General features: G+C 48.2%; 1 protein-coding gene across 1 annotated transcript in view; it reads left to right on the forward strand.

The window, feature by feature from the left end:
* Window positions 1–897: 897 nt before the first annotated feature.
* Window positions 898–13,810, forward strand: part of ADORA1 (adenosine A1 receptor) — a 41,315-nt gene continuing 28,402 nt past the window's right edge. The window contains exons 1-2 of the mRNA XM_088845100.1: window positions 898–1,016; window positions 1,363–1,760. Of these exons, the coding sequence (XP_088701226.1) occupies window positions 1,420–1,760 (341 nt within the window). The 5' untranslated portion in view covers window positions 898–1,016; window positions 1,363–1,419. The remainder of the gene's footprint in view (window positions 1,017–1,362; window positions 1,761–13,810) is intronic.

Genomic DNA, 13,810 nt, shown 5'->3' on the forward strand with positions numbered 1-13,810 from the left:
GCCTTCAAAGCAACGTGTGCTGGAAGAACATTAGCGCCCAAGAAAATGCAGGGGGCTGGTTTCATGGGAAAGGAGGGTTTCAGGGCTGCGAGGTAGGAGAGTGTGCCAGGGCTTCCAACTGACTGTTGCAGGAAATGGAGAAGGGGCGTCCTAGAGACTCGCAGGTGCGATGCCCTGCTGTGACCTCGACTCGCACGTCAGACCCTACAGAAAGGTCACATCTCCCAGCTTCTCTCACCAAGAATCACAGCCTTTGTTTAGAGGAGGGGATGAGGGAGGAGACAGAGGCACCGGGGGGAGGGGCCGGGGCCGCCCCCGCCGCTCAGGCTGTGAGCAGCCTGGCGGCCTCACCCCCGCGCCGGGGCGACCGAGGCGCCGGGCGCCAGAGTTGAGTCTCAGCCAGTCACTCTCCCTCTGGATTCTTCAAGCATCCCTGGAGCGAGCGACTGCGCACGGCTGGAGCTAGGAGCGCGCTTGGACAGAACCGTTCAGGTGGCTCGGAGCTCTGCCAGCTTTGGTAAGTCTGTACCTCGTTCGCCTGCCGGTCATCCCCACTGGGGATGGAGGAAAGGTCTGACAGGGACTGCTAGAATCGCCCCCGGGACCGAGTGTTTACTAGCGTCCCTGGCAGAGCCGGACGGAATTGGGGACTGCTAGGAAGCAGGAGCCAGCCGCGTCTCAGGTGGGTGGGCGTACGGCATGCTTGCGCTGCAAGGCGGGAGACGGGGGTCCCCGCACCCTGGCCGCTGCTGGGCTCAGCCTTCTAGACCCTGGTCTGCCAGGCCAGTCCCAGGTGCGAAACTGGGGCGCTACCTCTTTAAAAGCGTCCAGTCTGAGCCTCTGCTGCACCATGTGATTGCTTGAAAGGCAGGGCTGGGAGCCTGGAGGATGGTGAGCCGCTGCTCGGAGCCCAGAGCCCAGCCCTGCCTGGCGCAGCCTCTAGCCTCGGGCGGCACCAGGTGCCCAGAACTTTGGGCACCGCCTCTGGGACTCGCTGGCCACCGGCAGACAGGATGGTGAGCTCCCTGCGCCCTGTTCTGTGAGCATGGGTAGGAAGAGCCAGGCACCGGGAGCCCTGTGGGTTGAGTGTGTGCTGGGAACTGCCTCACACCTGATAAAAAAAAAAATAAGCCAGTGGAGGAGGGAGTGCTGCTATTTTAAGTTGTTGAATGGATCCTCTGGGGTTGGCAAGGGGAGGGACAGAGATTAGGCAGAGAAAGGGTTAGTGTCTCCCTTCAGCTTGGGTAGGCACTAGATGTGCCAAGTGGGGCACATCTCCAAAGGGCAACTGGAGCTCCAGAGCTGCCTGGTTCCCCTCCCCCCTCAGGCAGGCCTTCCCACCCTAGGCTTCCGTGACCACAGGTGCTTGCCTCCTGCCCCTTGGCGCCTGTCTGCTGATGTGCCCAGCCTGTGCCCACCATGCCGCCCTCCATCTCGGCCTTCCAGGCCGCGTATATTGGCATCGAGGTGCTCATCGCCCTGGTCTCTGTGCCTGGGAACGTGCTGGTGATCTGGGCGGTGAAGGTAAATCAGGCCTTGCGGGATGCCACCTTCTGCTTCATCGTGTCACTGGCAGTGGCTGATGTGGCGGTGGGCGCGCTGGTCATCCCGCTCGCCATCCTCATCAACATTGGGCCGCGGACCTACTTCCACACCTGCCTCAAGGTCGCCTGCCCTGTCCTCATCCTCACTCAGAGCTCCATCCTGGCCCTGCTGGCAATTGCTGTTGACCGCTACCTCCGTGTCAAGATCCCACTCAGGTGAGTCTAGAGCAGCTGCAGATACCCCATGCCGGGAGGCTCGAGGGCCATCTGAAGAGGATAAAAGGTAGAACATAAAACCCCACGTGAGCCGGACTTTCCCTGGGCCGTTATGCCCCTGCCCTCACTCTTTAGCACCAAGCTGAACTGAAGTTGAAGCAGGAAGGGGCTGGGTGGTTGGAAGAATGTAAACCTAGTAGAGCTTGGGCCCCCAGAGCTGAAGCTGCTGCTGCTTTCCTGATCCGGCCAAGGCACCTGAGGCTGCCTGTCCAGCCTGCGGAGGCAGTGGTGGGGAGGGGCTGCATGGTGGAACTGAGCTCCACCGGTTTGAGGCAAGTTGAAAGAGCAGAGCAGGTTGCTCAGGTGGGCTGAGGATAATGCACCACAGACAGGGGTGCTGCTTCTCTAGCCAGACCTGGGAAGGCTTCCTAAAGACACTCCATAGCTCTCCTGTTCTCCAGATTCCCCATGCACTAGCCAGCTCTGAGCTCCAGGGCTGTCCTGTTGAACCCAATCAGTCTGATTACCTCTGCCCAACTCCCACTTACGGAATCTCTGTTGCAGGCAGGAGGAGACAGGCTCTTAATGATCCCATTCTGTTCTGAAATTGGTGTTTCTCCAATCACAGCAGAGGTCCTTATGCTGTGTCCAGGCAGCACCAGAGTGGGTGGCCCAATAACGGCCATCTTCTCATGCAGGTGTCAAGCCCACACTGGGGTACCTTCCCTGGGCCTGCCAGACCATAGGCTCATCACCAGGCAGTGCCTGGGCCACCAAGTGCCAGCAAATGCCTAGGCACACTGCCAGTGCTGCCTTGCTGGGACATTCTTGTGAGGCTCACTTGCCTCCTCTTTAAATCTTCTCAGTGCGAGATTCCCTCTCTACTCTGAAGTTCCATACATCTTTGTCACCAGCCATACCTGGGACATGGGGCCCCTGGCCTCACTTGATAATTTGCCCAAGCAAGCCTATGTTCAGTTCAGTTCAGTTGCTCAGTCATGTCCGACTCTTTGCGACCCCATGAATCGCAGCACGCCAGGCCTCCCTGTCCATCACAACTCCCGGAGTTCACCCAAACTCATGTCCATCGAGTCAGTGATGCCATCCAGCCATCTCATCCTCTGTTGTCCCCTTCTCTTCCTGCTTCCAATCCCTCCCAGCATCAGAGTCTTTTCCAGTGAGTCAACTCTTCGCATGAGGTGGCCAAAGTATTGCAGTTTCAGCTTCAGCATTAGTCCTTCCAATGAACACCCAGGATTGATCTCCTTTAGAATGCGCTGGTTGGATCTCCTTGCAGTCCAAGGGACTCTCAAGCATCTTCTCCAACACCACAGTTCAAAAGCATCAATTCTTCGGCGCTCAGCTTTCTTCACAGTCCAACTCTCACATCCATACATGACCACAGGAAAAACCATAGCCTTGACTAGATGGACCTTGGTTGGCAAAGTAATGTCTCTGCTTTTGAATATGCTATCTAGGTTGGTCATAACTTTCCTTCCAAGGAGCGTCTTTTAATTTCATGGATGCAAGCAAGCCTAGGCACCCACATTTGTCCTGTTTGTACATTTAATTTTTCAAAGCTTCTTTAATGCACCATTTTTTCCCCTCTTTTCAACATGATTCTGTAAGGGAGGTGAAGTGGAACCTGGTCAAGGGGAAACAGATCCAGAGAATCTCCTGAGGCTGGCTGGGAACACAGCCTTAATCCCACAGCTTCCCTTCCTTCCTGATTCCCCCGTGTCCTAGCCCCTCCATGGGGTCTCTCTGCCCTGTTTACCCCCCTCACAACATCCAAGTTTCCCAGGGAAGGTGAAGACTGCTGCTCAAGGAGGAAGGGAAGGCAGCCCAGAAAGCCTGTGAGCTGAGGGGCCATCATGCTGTTATTGGCTCCAGGTCACGGCTGGCCTGTGCTGACGAACCTGGTTTCAGTCCATTAGAGTGGGCTGGGCCTTTGAGCCTGGCCATTACAACAAAGTGTTGCCACAATCGGAAAGTCATGCAGATTTGTGAATATAGGAAAGCTGCTTAAGAAATGTGGTCTACTGAGTGGGTGCCAAGGTGAGACAAAGGCCTGGCCATGATGTAACAGTGATCACAGACTCACAGAATGTGCCCGACTTGTCCTGTGGGGGTGGGGATGGCTGTGCTGGCAGGAACTGCAGGCTCATTCCTGCAGAAGGCAGCTTCTGTCGCTCCTTGCTTCAGACTTGAGGCGGCAGGGTGGTGGGGCCTGGTCTTTAGGAGCTATCCTTGGAGGGCCAGAGCAGAGGCTTTGGCGTAGAGGCTAAGACTGCAGGCCTGGGTTCAAATCCTTGCTATGAATTCCTAGCTTTATGACTTTAAGAAAGTCACTTATTCGCCTCCTTCATTTTTAATTTCCGTGTCAATAAAAGGAGACATTAATAATAGTACCTTCTTTCTAGGGTACTTGGAAGAATATAATAAATTCCTACATATAAAGCACTTACTACTGTATTATACACTTAGCATTATTATGCAGTCCTTAAGTGGTAGGTTTATTTTGTTGCTTTATTGTCATTATTAACATATGGGTCTGAATAGTCAAGCCCTGTACTCCCACCCCCAACACACTCATGCTCTTATATAATAACACATATGCCCATACACACATCTGCACACACAACACACCACATTCCCCGGGAGGTGTCAAACTACTATGAAATTATATTTATACATGTTTCTTCTCCCTTGCTAGACTGTCATCCCTCAAGGGCGGCAACCTAGCAGTAACCACATTTTGTTAATTCTTACAGATTCTCTAAAATGCCTAGCATAGTGTCTGGCACATAGCAAATGTCTACTCAGTAAAAGTCGATTGAATTGTATGAGTGTTCAGAGTCACACGGTGAAGCCTCAAGTAGGCCTTCCAGGGGTCTGACCTCTAACCATCCTGCTGTTGCCTGTCTTCCCGGCTTTCTACCTCAGGGTCAGGACCCCAGCTGCCCATATAAGCTCAGGCAGCTGCTTCTGAGCCACGTATCGATAGTGTCTGCGAGAGAAAGCCTGCTGACTTAGAGAAAGACTGCCTGGCCTGGCTTCCAAAGCTGGGATCCCAGAGGCTGGGCTGAGGTGACAGACCCCTCCAGGTCCTTGCTGGTCACTGCCTGGGTCCCTCCTGCAGGAGGAACAGCATGCGCGGCTCCACTCTGGGCAGCTAGAGTCAACAGGCTACTGCGCTGGGAGAACACCTCTCAGCCAGAGGCCCCCAGGTGCCTGATTCCTTGCCCTGACAAGGCATTCTGAGGCAGATGGGGCCCTGGGAGCCAGGGAGTAGCATTGCCCAAGCATTGGTGAAGCATGTATAGGGTATTCAGTGACAGGAGTTAGCTGGACCCCTCACTAAGCAAGGCATGATTGAACCGGTCAACCACAACTTTTATTCCCTTCCATTTGGAAGTAACCACAATTTAGAAAAGTTTAAATTGTTGATTCATCAATATCCTGTGGTTATTTACATGTATTTTACAGGTTATTTGCGTAGTACCTCCACATGCTTGGCAATGGATACCCTATCCCCCTCATCTCCTGCTTCTAGGGAACCCCAGGGTTTTCTTGGTGGCACTGCGTCATCTTGATACCTACACCAGGGGCTTGTTATGGTGAGGAGTGCCACTCCCCAACCACCAAAGCCCTCTCTGTGGAAAGGGGATGTGAGCATGCTCTGTCTGTCATCAGATGGGTTGGTGTAGGTGGAAGAGGTGATGGGTATTTGGGAGTAAGAAATACATGAGTTTGAACCTTGCTCTGTTACAAACGAGCTGTGCAACCTTTAATGTGCTATTTGATCTCTCTGAGCCTCCTCTTTGCCACCCTGCTCCCTGCTACCTGCTTTCTGGATTTGAGCTCTCTGAGGTTCCTTTCACCTCTAACTTTTTATGGTTATTTCTTATCATGACGCCTGCCAATACTGTGTTGAAATCCTAGGAAGCATGTGTTGTGTTTTTTAGCTCCTAGTGGTGATGAGCTAGACACAATGCCATATTTTTATGCGTGTGTGTGTGTGTGCACACGCTCAACCACTCAGTCATGTCCTACTCTTTGCTACCCCGTGGACTGTGGCCTGCCTGGCTCCTCTGTCCATGGGATTTTTTCAGGCAAGAATACTGCAGCAGGTTGCCATTTTCCCCTCCAAGGGATCTTCCCAACCCAAGGATTGAACCTGCATCTCCTGCATTGGCAGGCAGATTCTTTACCCCTGGCCCCCTGTGAAGTAGTCATTTTTTTTTTTTTTAATGAGATAAAGCATAATGCTCATAGTTTCTTGCTGGTAGAGATTATTATCCCCATTCTAGATACTTCTATAGATAAACTGAAGTCTAAAGCTCAGAACCTTTCAGTAATTTGCCCAAATATCTTATCAGGAGCAGAGAAAGGATTTGAATCCAGGTCTAGTGCATGCATGCATGCATGGAAAGTTGCTTCAGTCGTGTCCAACTCTTTGTGAGCATATGGACTGTAGCCCACCAGGCTCCTCTGTCCATGGGATTCTCCAGGCAAGAATACTGGAGTGTCTTGCCATTTCCTCCTCTAGGGGATCTTCCTGACCCAGCGATCCAACTTTTGTCTGTTATATCTCCTTCATTAGCAGGCCAATTCTTTACCACTAGCACTACCGGGGAATCCCTTAACTAATGAGCCCATGTGTATTTTGAATCAGCCTCAAGAAGCTGTAGGATTTATGGAGGAGTTGCCTCAAGGCTGTCAGTGGGGTGATTTTTCTCATTTTCGCTATGGACTCTACACTCTGCTCCAGCCCATGCTTGATGCCTCCCTCTCCCTCCTCACCTTCTCTCCAGTGGGCAGTTGAGCCCCTGGCAGCCCTGCCTCTGTTCAAGCTGGAGGCCTGCCCAACTGGGCTCTGACCAGGGAAGTACAGCAGAGTGTGGGTGAGGCTAGATTACCGGACCAGAGCTCTGACAGGGAAAGAAATTTGATAGAGTAAGGTATGTTTGCTCTTAGGCATCAATTTAGGCAACCCCAACTCTCCAGCTACCCTGGGCTTTTCTGGGCAGGTTAAGTGCCTCCTGTTTTGTACCAGCAGGCACTCATCTGTGGCCTCAGGGTCCCAGAATAATTGCTCTTTAGTGGTGCCATCTACTTTCAGTAGACGTAGGTCACCTCTAGCTCCTCTGTCTAAGCATAGATTAGTCCTTGGCTTAGAGTGTCTGAGACAGAAGAGGAGTGATAGCAAGCCCTGAAGCCCAACTCCCTCACATTTGAAGAAGAGGCAACAGAAGCACAGAATTCCAGCGTTTTCAAGGTCACTCATCCACAGGCTCTTTTCTCCTCCTAATTCTGACTGTTGCTCCCCAGCCTCTGATGTAAAAGGCAATCATCCTATAAAGGAATAGAACAGAGAAATTCAGCCTCTACAGCTTGTCAGCAAATTAATGGTGGGTCTAGAAGGGAAAAGTGATGGAGAGATGTGAGCTTTGTGATTAAAAAGTAGTTTCTCTGTTTGAACTAGGGATAGCCTTCAGATGGGTTATGTTCAAGAGCTTGCTAAGCACCCTGGATTAGATTCAGTGGTGAAAGCGTCCGCTAGCTGGCATTGGAACGGCATCTAGGAAGCCTCCAAGTGCTTCAGGAGCAAGATACCCTGGGGGAAGTGCTGTTTGGAACCAAGGGAACAGCCAAGATGCCTTCTGGAGAACCCCTCTACCCAGAGATCATGGGGTAGAGTTTTAGAGGCTGTGCCCTGACATTTTATATTTATTTCCAAGCATAAAAGCAATCCATATTTATTGTAAAAATGTTGAGAAATATAGAAAAGAATAGAGATGATAAAGTGTGAGTAGCTCAGTCATGTCTGACTCTGTGACTGTAGCCCACCAGGCTCCCTGTCCATGGAGTTCTCCGGGCAAAGATACTGGAGTGCGTAACCATTCCCTCCTCCAGGGGATCTTCCTAACCCAAGGATCAAACCTGGGTCTCCCACATTGTGGACAGATTCTTTACCATCTGAGCCACTTGGGTCTCCAAAATCACCAGTAATTCTGCCACCTGAACATCACTACTGTTAACTTTCTGGTGTTCCAGAAAATTTTCTCAGGTAGATGATAGATGGATAGATAGGTAATTATTTGTATGTAGTTGACTACATCAGTGATTTTTATATCTTATTTTATTCACTTAATGTTATAAGCATTTCCCCATCAATAAAAATATTTTCTAAGGATTTTTACAATGATATAATATTGAATTGGCTTTTTATTCATCTTTTAGGTCTTAGCTAAAACAGCACCTTCATAGAGAGGACTTCTCTGACCCCCTCCTCAGCTAAACCAGTTTCATTTCCTTTGCTATTTACTCAGGTTGGATATATTTCTCCTTCCCATCTCTCCTTGCCCAGGTAGTTCTTTCTGGACTTCAGTTCAGTTCAGTTCAGTTCAGTCTCTCAGTCGTGTCCGACTCTCTGCGACCCCATGAATCACAGCACGCCAGGCCTCCCTGTCCATCACCAACTCTCGGAGTTCACTCAAACTCATGTCCACAGAGTCGGTGATGCCATCCAGCCATCTCATTCTCCGTCGACCCCTTCTCCTCCTGCCCCCAACCTTTCCCAGCATCAGAGTCTTTTCCAGTGAGTCAACTCGTCGCATGAGGTGGCCAAAGTATTGCAGTTTCAGCTTTAGCATCAGTCCTTCCAATGAACATCCAGGATTGATCTCCTTTAGAATAGACTGGTTGGATCTCCTTGCAGTATAAGGGACTCTCAAGAGTCTTCTCCAACACCATAGTTCAAAAGCATCGATTCTTTGGCGATCAGCTTTCTTTACAGTCCAACTCTCACATCCATACATGACCACGGGAAAAACCATTGCCTTGACTAGACGGACCTTTGTTGGCAAAGTAATGTCTCTGCTTTTTAATATACTATTAAGGTTGGTCATAACTTTCCTTCCAAGGAGCAAGCGTCTTTTAATTTCATGGCTGCAATCAGTATCTGCAGTGATTTTGGAGCCCAAAAAAATAAAGTCTGACACTGTTTCCACTGTTTTTCCATCTATTTCCCATGAAGTGATGGGACCAGATGCCATGATCTTTGTTTTCTGAATGTTGAGCTTCAAGCCAACCTTTTCACTCTCCTCTTTCACTTTCATCAAGAGGCTTTTGAGTTCCTCTTCACTTTCTGCCATAAGGGTAGTGTCATCTGCATATCTGAGGTTATTGATATTTCTCCCAGCAATCTTGATTCCAGCTTGTGCTTCTTCCAGCCCAGCGTTCCTCATGATGTACTCTGCATATAAGTTAAATAAGCAAGGTGACAATATACAACCTTGACGTACACCTTTTCCTATTTGGAACCAGTCTGTTGTTCCATGTCCAGTTCTGACTCTTGCTTCCTGACCTGCATACAGGTTTCTCAAGAGGCAGGTCAGGTGGTCTGGGATTCCCATCTCTTTCAGAATGTTCCACAGTTTATTGTGATCCACACAGTCAAAGGCTTTGGCATAGTCAATGAAGCAGAAATAGATGTTTTTCTGAAACCCTCTTGCTTTCTCCATGATCCAGCAGATGTTGGCAATTTGATCTCTGGTGCCTCTGCCTTTTCTAAAACCTGCTTGAACATCTGGGAGTTCACGGTTTACATACTGCTGAAGCCTGGCTTGGAGAATTTTGAACATGACTTTACTAGCGTGTGAGATGAGTGCAATTGTGCGGTAGTTTGAGCATTCTTTGGCATTGCCTTTCTTTGGGATTGGAATGAAGACTGACCTCTTCCAGTCCTGTGGCCACTGCTGAGTTTTCCAAATCTCCTGGCATATTGAGTGCAGCACTTTCACAGCATCATCTTTCAAGACTTGAAATAGCTCCACTGGAATTCCATCACCTCCACTAGCTTTGTTCGTAGTGATGCTTTCTAAGGCCCACTTGACTTCACATTCCAAGATGTCTGGCTCTAGGTCAGTGATCATGTTATCGTGACTGTCTTGGTCGTGAAGATCTTTTTTGTACAGTTCTTCTGTGTATTCCTGCCACCTCTTCTTAATATCTTCTGCTTCTGTTAGGTCCATACCATTTCTGTCCTTTATCGAGCCCATCTTTGCATGAAATGTTCCCTTGGAATCTCTAATTTTCTTGAAGAGGTCTCTTGTTTTTCCTATTCTGTTGTTTTCCTCTATTTCTTTGCATTGATCACTGAGGAAGTCTTTCTTATCTCTCCTTGCTATTCTTTGGAACTCTGCATTCAGATGCTTATATCTTTCCTTTCCTCCTTTGCTTTTCGCCTCTCTTCTTTTCACAGCTATTTGTAAGGCCTCCTCAGACAGCCATTTCGCTCTTCTGCATTTCTTTTCCATGGGGATGGTCTTGGTCCCTGTCTCCTGTACAATGTCATGAACCTCCGTCCAGAGTTCATCAGGCACTCTATCAATCAGATCTAGTCCCTTAAATCTATTTCTCACTTCCATGAAGACCTACAAGACCTTTTAGAACTAACACCCAAAAAAGATGTCCTTTTCATTATAGGGGACTGGAATGCAAAAGTAGGAAGTCAAGAAACACCTGGAGTAACAGGCAAATTTGGCCTTGGAGCACGTAATGAAGCAGGGCAAAGGCTAATAGAGTTTTGCCAAGAGAATGCACTGGTCATAGCAAACACCCTCTTCCAACAACACAAGAGAAGACTCTACACATGGACATCACCCGATGGTCAACACCGAAATCAGATTGATTATATTCTTTGCAACCAAAGATGGAGAAGCTGTATACAGTTAGCGAAAACAAGACCAGGAGCTGACTGTGGCTCAGATCATGAACTCCTTATTGCGAAATTCAGACTTAAATTGAAGAAAGTAGGGAAAACCACTAGACCATTCAGATATGACCTCAATCAAATCCCTTATGATTATACAGTGGAAGTGAGAAATAGATTTAAGGGACTAGATCTGATTGATAGAGTGCCTGATGAACTCTGGACGGAGGTTAGTGACATTAGTAAGCACCAAAAGGGCAGGAACACATATGCTCACATGCTGATGTCTATCCCATGCCTGGCATGGAGTAGACATGCTGTAAACATTTTTTAATAAATTGTTATCACATTTTACTGATTCATTCTTATAATTTTGACTCTTTAGATTATTACTGATTTTTAAATTTTTACAAATGACACTGCAGTGATAGCCACAGTTCACATTGTTTGTAGGATCAGGGCCAAGCCTAGAACTCTGGATTGTGCCTCCCAGTAAATGGCACAGCTTCTATCTGTAAGAGTTTTTACAAGTTTAAATATCCCCCAGGTCCTTGTCCTCCTACTCTCCCTGCTCCTCCTGCCCAGTTTCATGAAAACCGCAAATTTCCATAGCTTCATCTGGCATTTCTCTGCTCATTTGCCCTTCTGGGCTAGGTAGGGCAGGAATGACTAGGCCCCAAGTCTAGTCCACATTGCCTAGTCCTCTATTCCCTGAGGCCTGGGCATTCTGTTTCTCTGTGTCTTGGTGAGAGGAGAGCAACCCCTAGAGTAGAGGGGCTTGGAGTATGGTACTTCCTGGTTGGCCTCATCTGGCAGGGTGGGCACAGGACAGAGAGGAAGAAGGATACCTGACTCCATGAACTGCATGAATCACCTCTTCAGCCTCAGTCTCTTACCTCAAGCCCAGAGGAGGCTACCAGCTGCTGCAGAAGGAAGAAAAGGCTAACAGCTGAAGGAGGGGTGGGATACAGAGGAGAGACAGGTAGGTGGGCCTTGGTATTCATATCTCCTTGGAAATACTGGCCTGGGAGGGGGAAGAGAGAGTGGGGAAGCTGGCAATGGGTTCCCTGACCCCTTCCCCCCAAAAAGGAGATCAGACATCTTATCTTGCAATATTCTTCACCTTGGAATTTTTTTCTTTAGCAGGATCTCAGGGAACTGTTCAGTTAGGGAGCTGGTTATATCCATTTATCTATTTCATAAACATACTTTTTTGCACTGACCATTTATTGGGTACTGTGGGCCCTGGGGACACAGAGATGGGCAGGTTAGTTTGGTCTCTATCTCTGTCTGGGGTGCTCAGACACTACTGAAGCTGTGGATTCCTATACACCAAGGTGGCCAAGTAGAAAACCCCAACCTGTCTGTGGTCGGAGCAGGGGTGGCTGGAGAGCTGGAATCCACCCTGACCCCTTGCAGTGCTTGGGCTTTGTGTCTGGCCCTGACTCCACATCCACTCTCCGCAGCCCTGGTCATGGTAGAGATGGCCTTTGTAACTATCTTCCTACCACCTGCTTTCAGAACTCTGTTCTTTGGGAGAGGAGGGTAACTGATTTGTCTAACCCTAATTTGTCTCCACACAGGACCCTAATTTACAGATATCTGTTCATTCATTCATCGGAGGCATCCTATCTGCCAGGCATTGTTATGGACACTTGAAATACATTCATTAAGAGAACAAAGATTTTCATGGCGCTTGCAGGCTAGTTGGGTTGGTGGACAGAAGCTAAATAATAAACAAAAACCTAATATGTAGAGTGTTAGAAAGTAAACCCCAGGGAGTCCAGCCTGGCACTCTGTCACAACATAGAGGGGTGGGATGGGGTGAGAGAGGGAGGCTCAAGAGGGAGGGGGTGTGTCTAGAATTATGGCTGACTCGCACTGCTGTGCAGCAGAAACCAACGCAACACTGTAAAGCAATGTTCCTCCAATTAAAAAAGAAAAAAAGAGCAGGCAAATGGAACTGGAAATGCCAGGGTAGGGGGCGGCGGGGGCGGGGATTGAGCAGGGCAAATGGAACTGGAAATGCCAGGATAGGAGTCGGTGGCGGAGGCGGGGCATGGGGGGGTGTTAGTTTTGCAATTATAAATGGAATGATAATTGAGGCTTTCTTGAGAAGGTGCTATTTGAGCACAAACTTGGGGATGAGGAACTCTGCCATGCCGATATTGGGAGAATAATCCATGTTGAGGAAATAATTAGAGCAAAGTTTCTGGGGAAGAAATGTACCCAAAGTGGTAGCAAGGAAGTCTGTGCAGCTGAGATAAAAAGAGAGAGTGGTTGAAGATAAGGCTGAAAAGTTTCTAAACTGCTGGCTTGGAAGCCACTAGGACATTGGCTTTTACTCTGAGGGAAATGGGAAGCCATTGCAGGTTTAGAACAAGGAAGTGACATGATATTAATGACTAGGTTTTCAACGCTCACTCTGACTGATGCATGGAAATAGAGTGGAAAGCGGAAATTCAGGCAAGAGAAGAGGGAAGTGACTTGAATCAGAATGATAAAATAGCAAGCAGAGGAGATGGTAAGAAGTGATTAATTCTGGGTGTGCACTTTCAAATTTTAACTTTTTATATTGTTTTTACTGTATTCTTCCCTGGTTGGCTGAGATGGTAAAGAATCTGCCTGCAATGGGGGAGACCTGGGTTCAAGTCCTGGGTTGGGAAGATCTCCTGGAGGAGGGCATGGCAATCCACTTCAGTACTCTTGTCTAGAGAATCCCTATGGACAGAGGAGCCTGGTGGGCTGCAGTCCATACAGTCGCAGAGTCAGACATGACTGAGCAACTAAGCACATCCTTTATATTGGGATAAAATATCCACACAATAAAGTACATAGTCTTACGTGTACAGCTCAATAAACTTTTTCACATATGGATGTATCTATGTAACTACCACCCAGATCAATATCTGGAACAATTTCAGCACCCTAAAGGTACTTTCCAAAAGATAATCACTGTTCTGACTTTTATCCCCATAGATTGATGTTGCCTGTTCTTGAACTTTCATAAACGGAATTGAGTACTATATCCTCCTTTCTGTCTGGCTTCTGAAGCTTAAAATTATGTCTGACATTTATCTGTACTATTGAATGAAGTAGTAGGTTTTGCTTGTTTTTTTTTCCCATTGTTATTAGAATTCCATTGAATGAATATGCCATGATCTGTTTAAATTCTGGATATATTTAGAAGAAAGAAAAATTTGTTTATACATTGAATGTGGAGTGTGAGAGAAAGAAGAGTCGCGAATGACCAAGATTTTAGTTCTAAGCAACTGGAAGTATGGAATGTGCATTATCCAAGGTGGGAAAAGCTATAGGTGATACAAGTTGT

This window comes from Moschus berezovskii, chromosome 17 (genome assembly GCF_049115385.1).
Source record: "Moschus berezovskii isolate FMDL1 chromosome 17, NW_MosBer_1.0, whole genome shotgun sequence".
In the NCBI taxonomy this organism is placed as follows: domain Eukaryota; kingdom Metazoa; phylum Chordata; class Mammalia; order Artiodactyla; family Moschidae; genus Moschus; species Moschus berezovskii.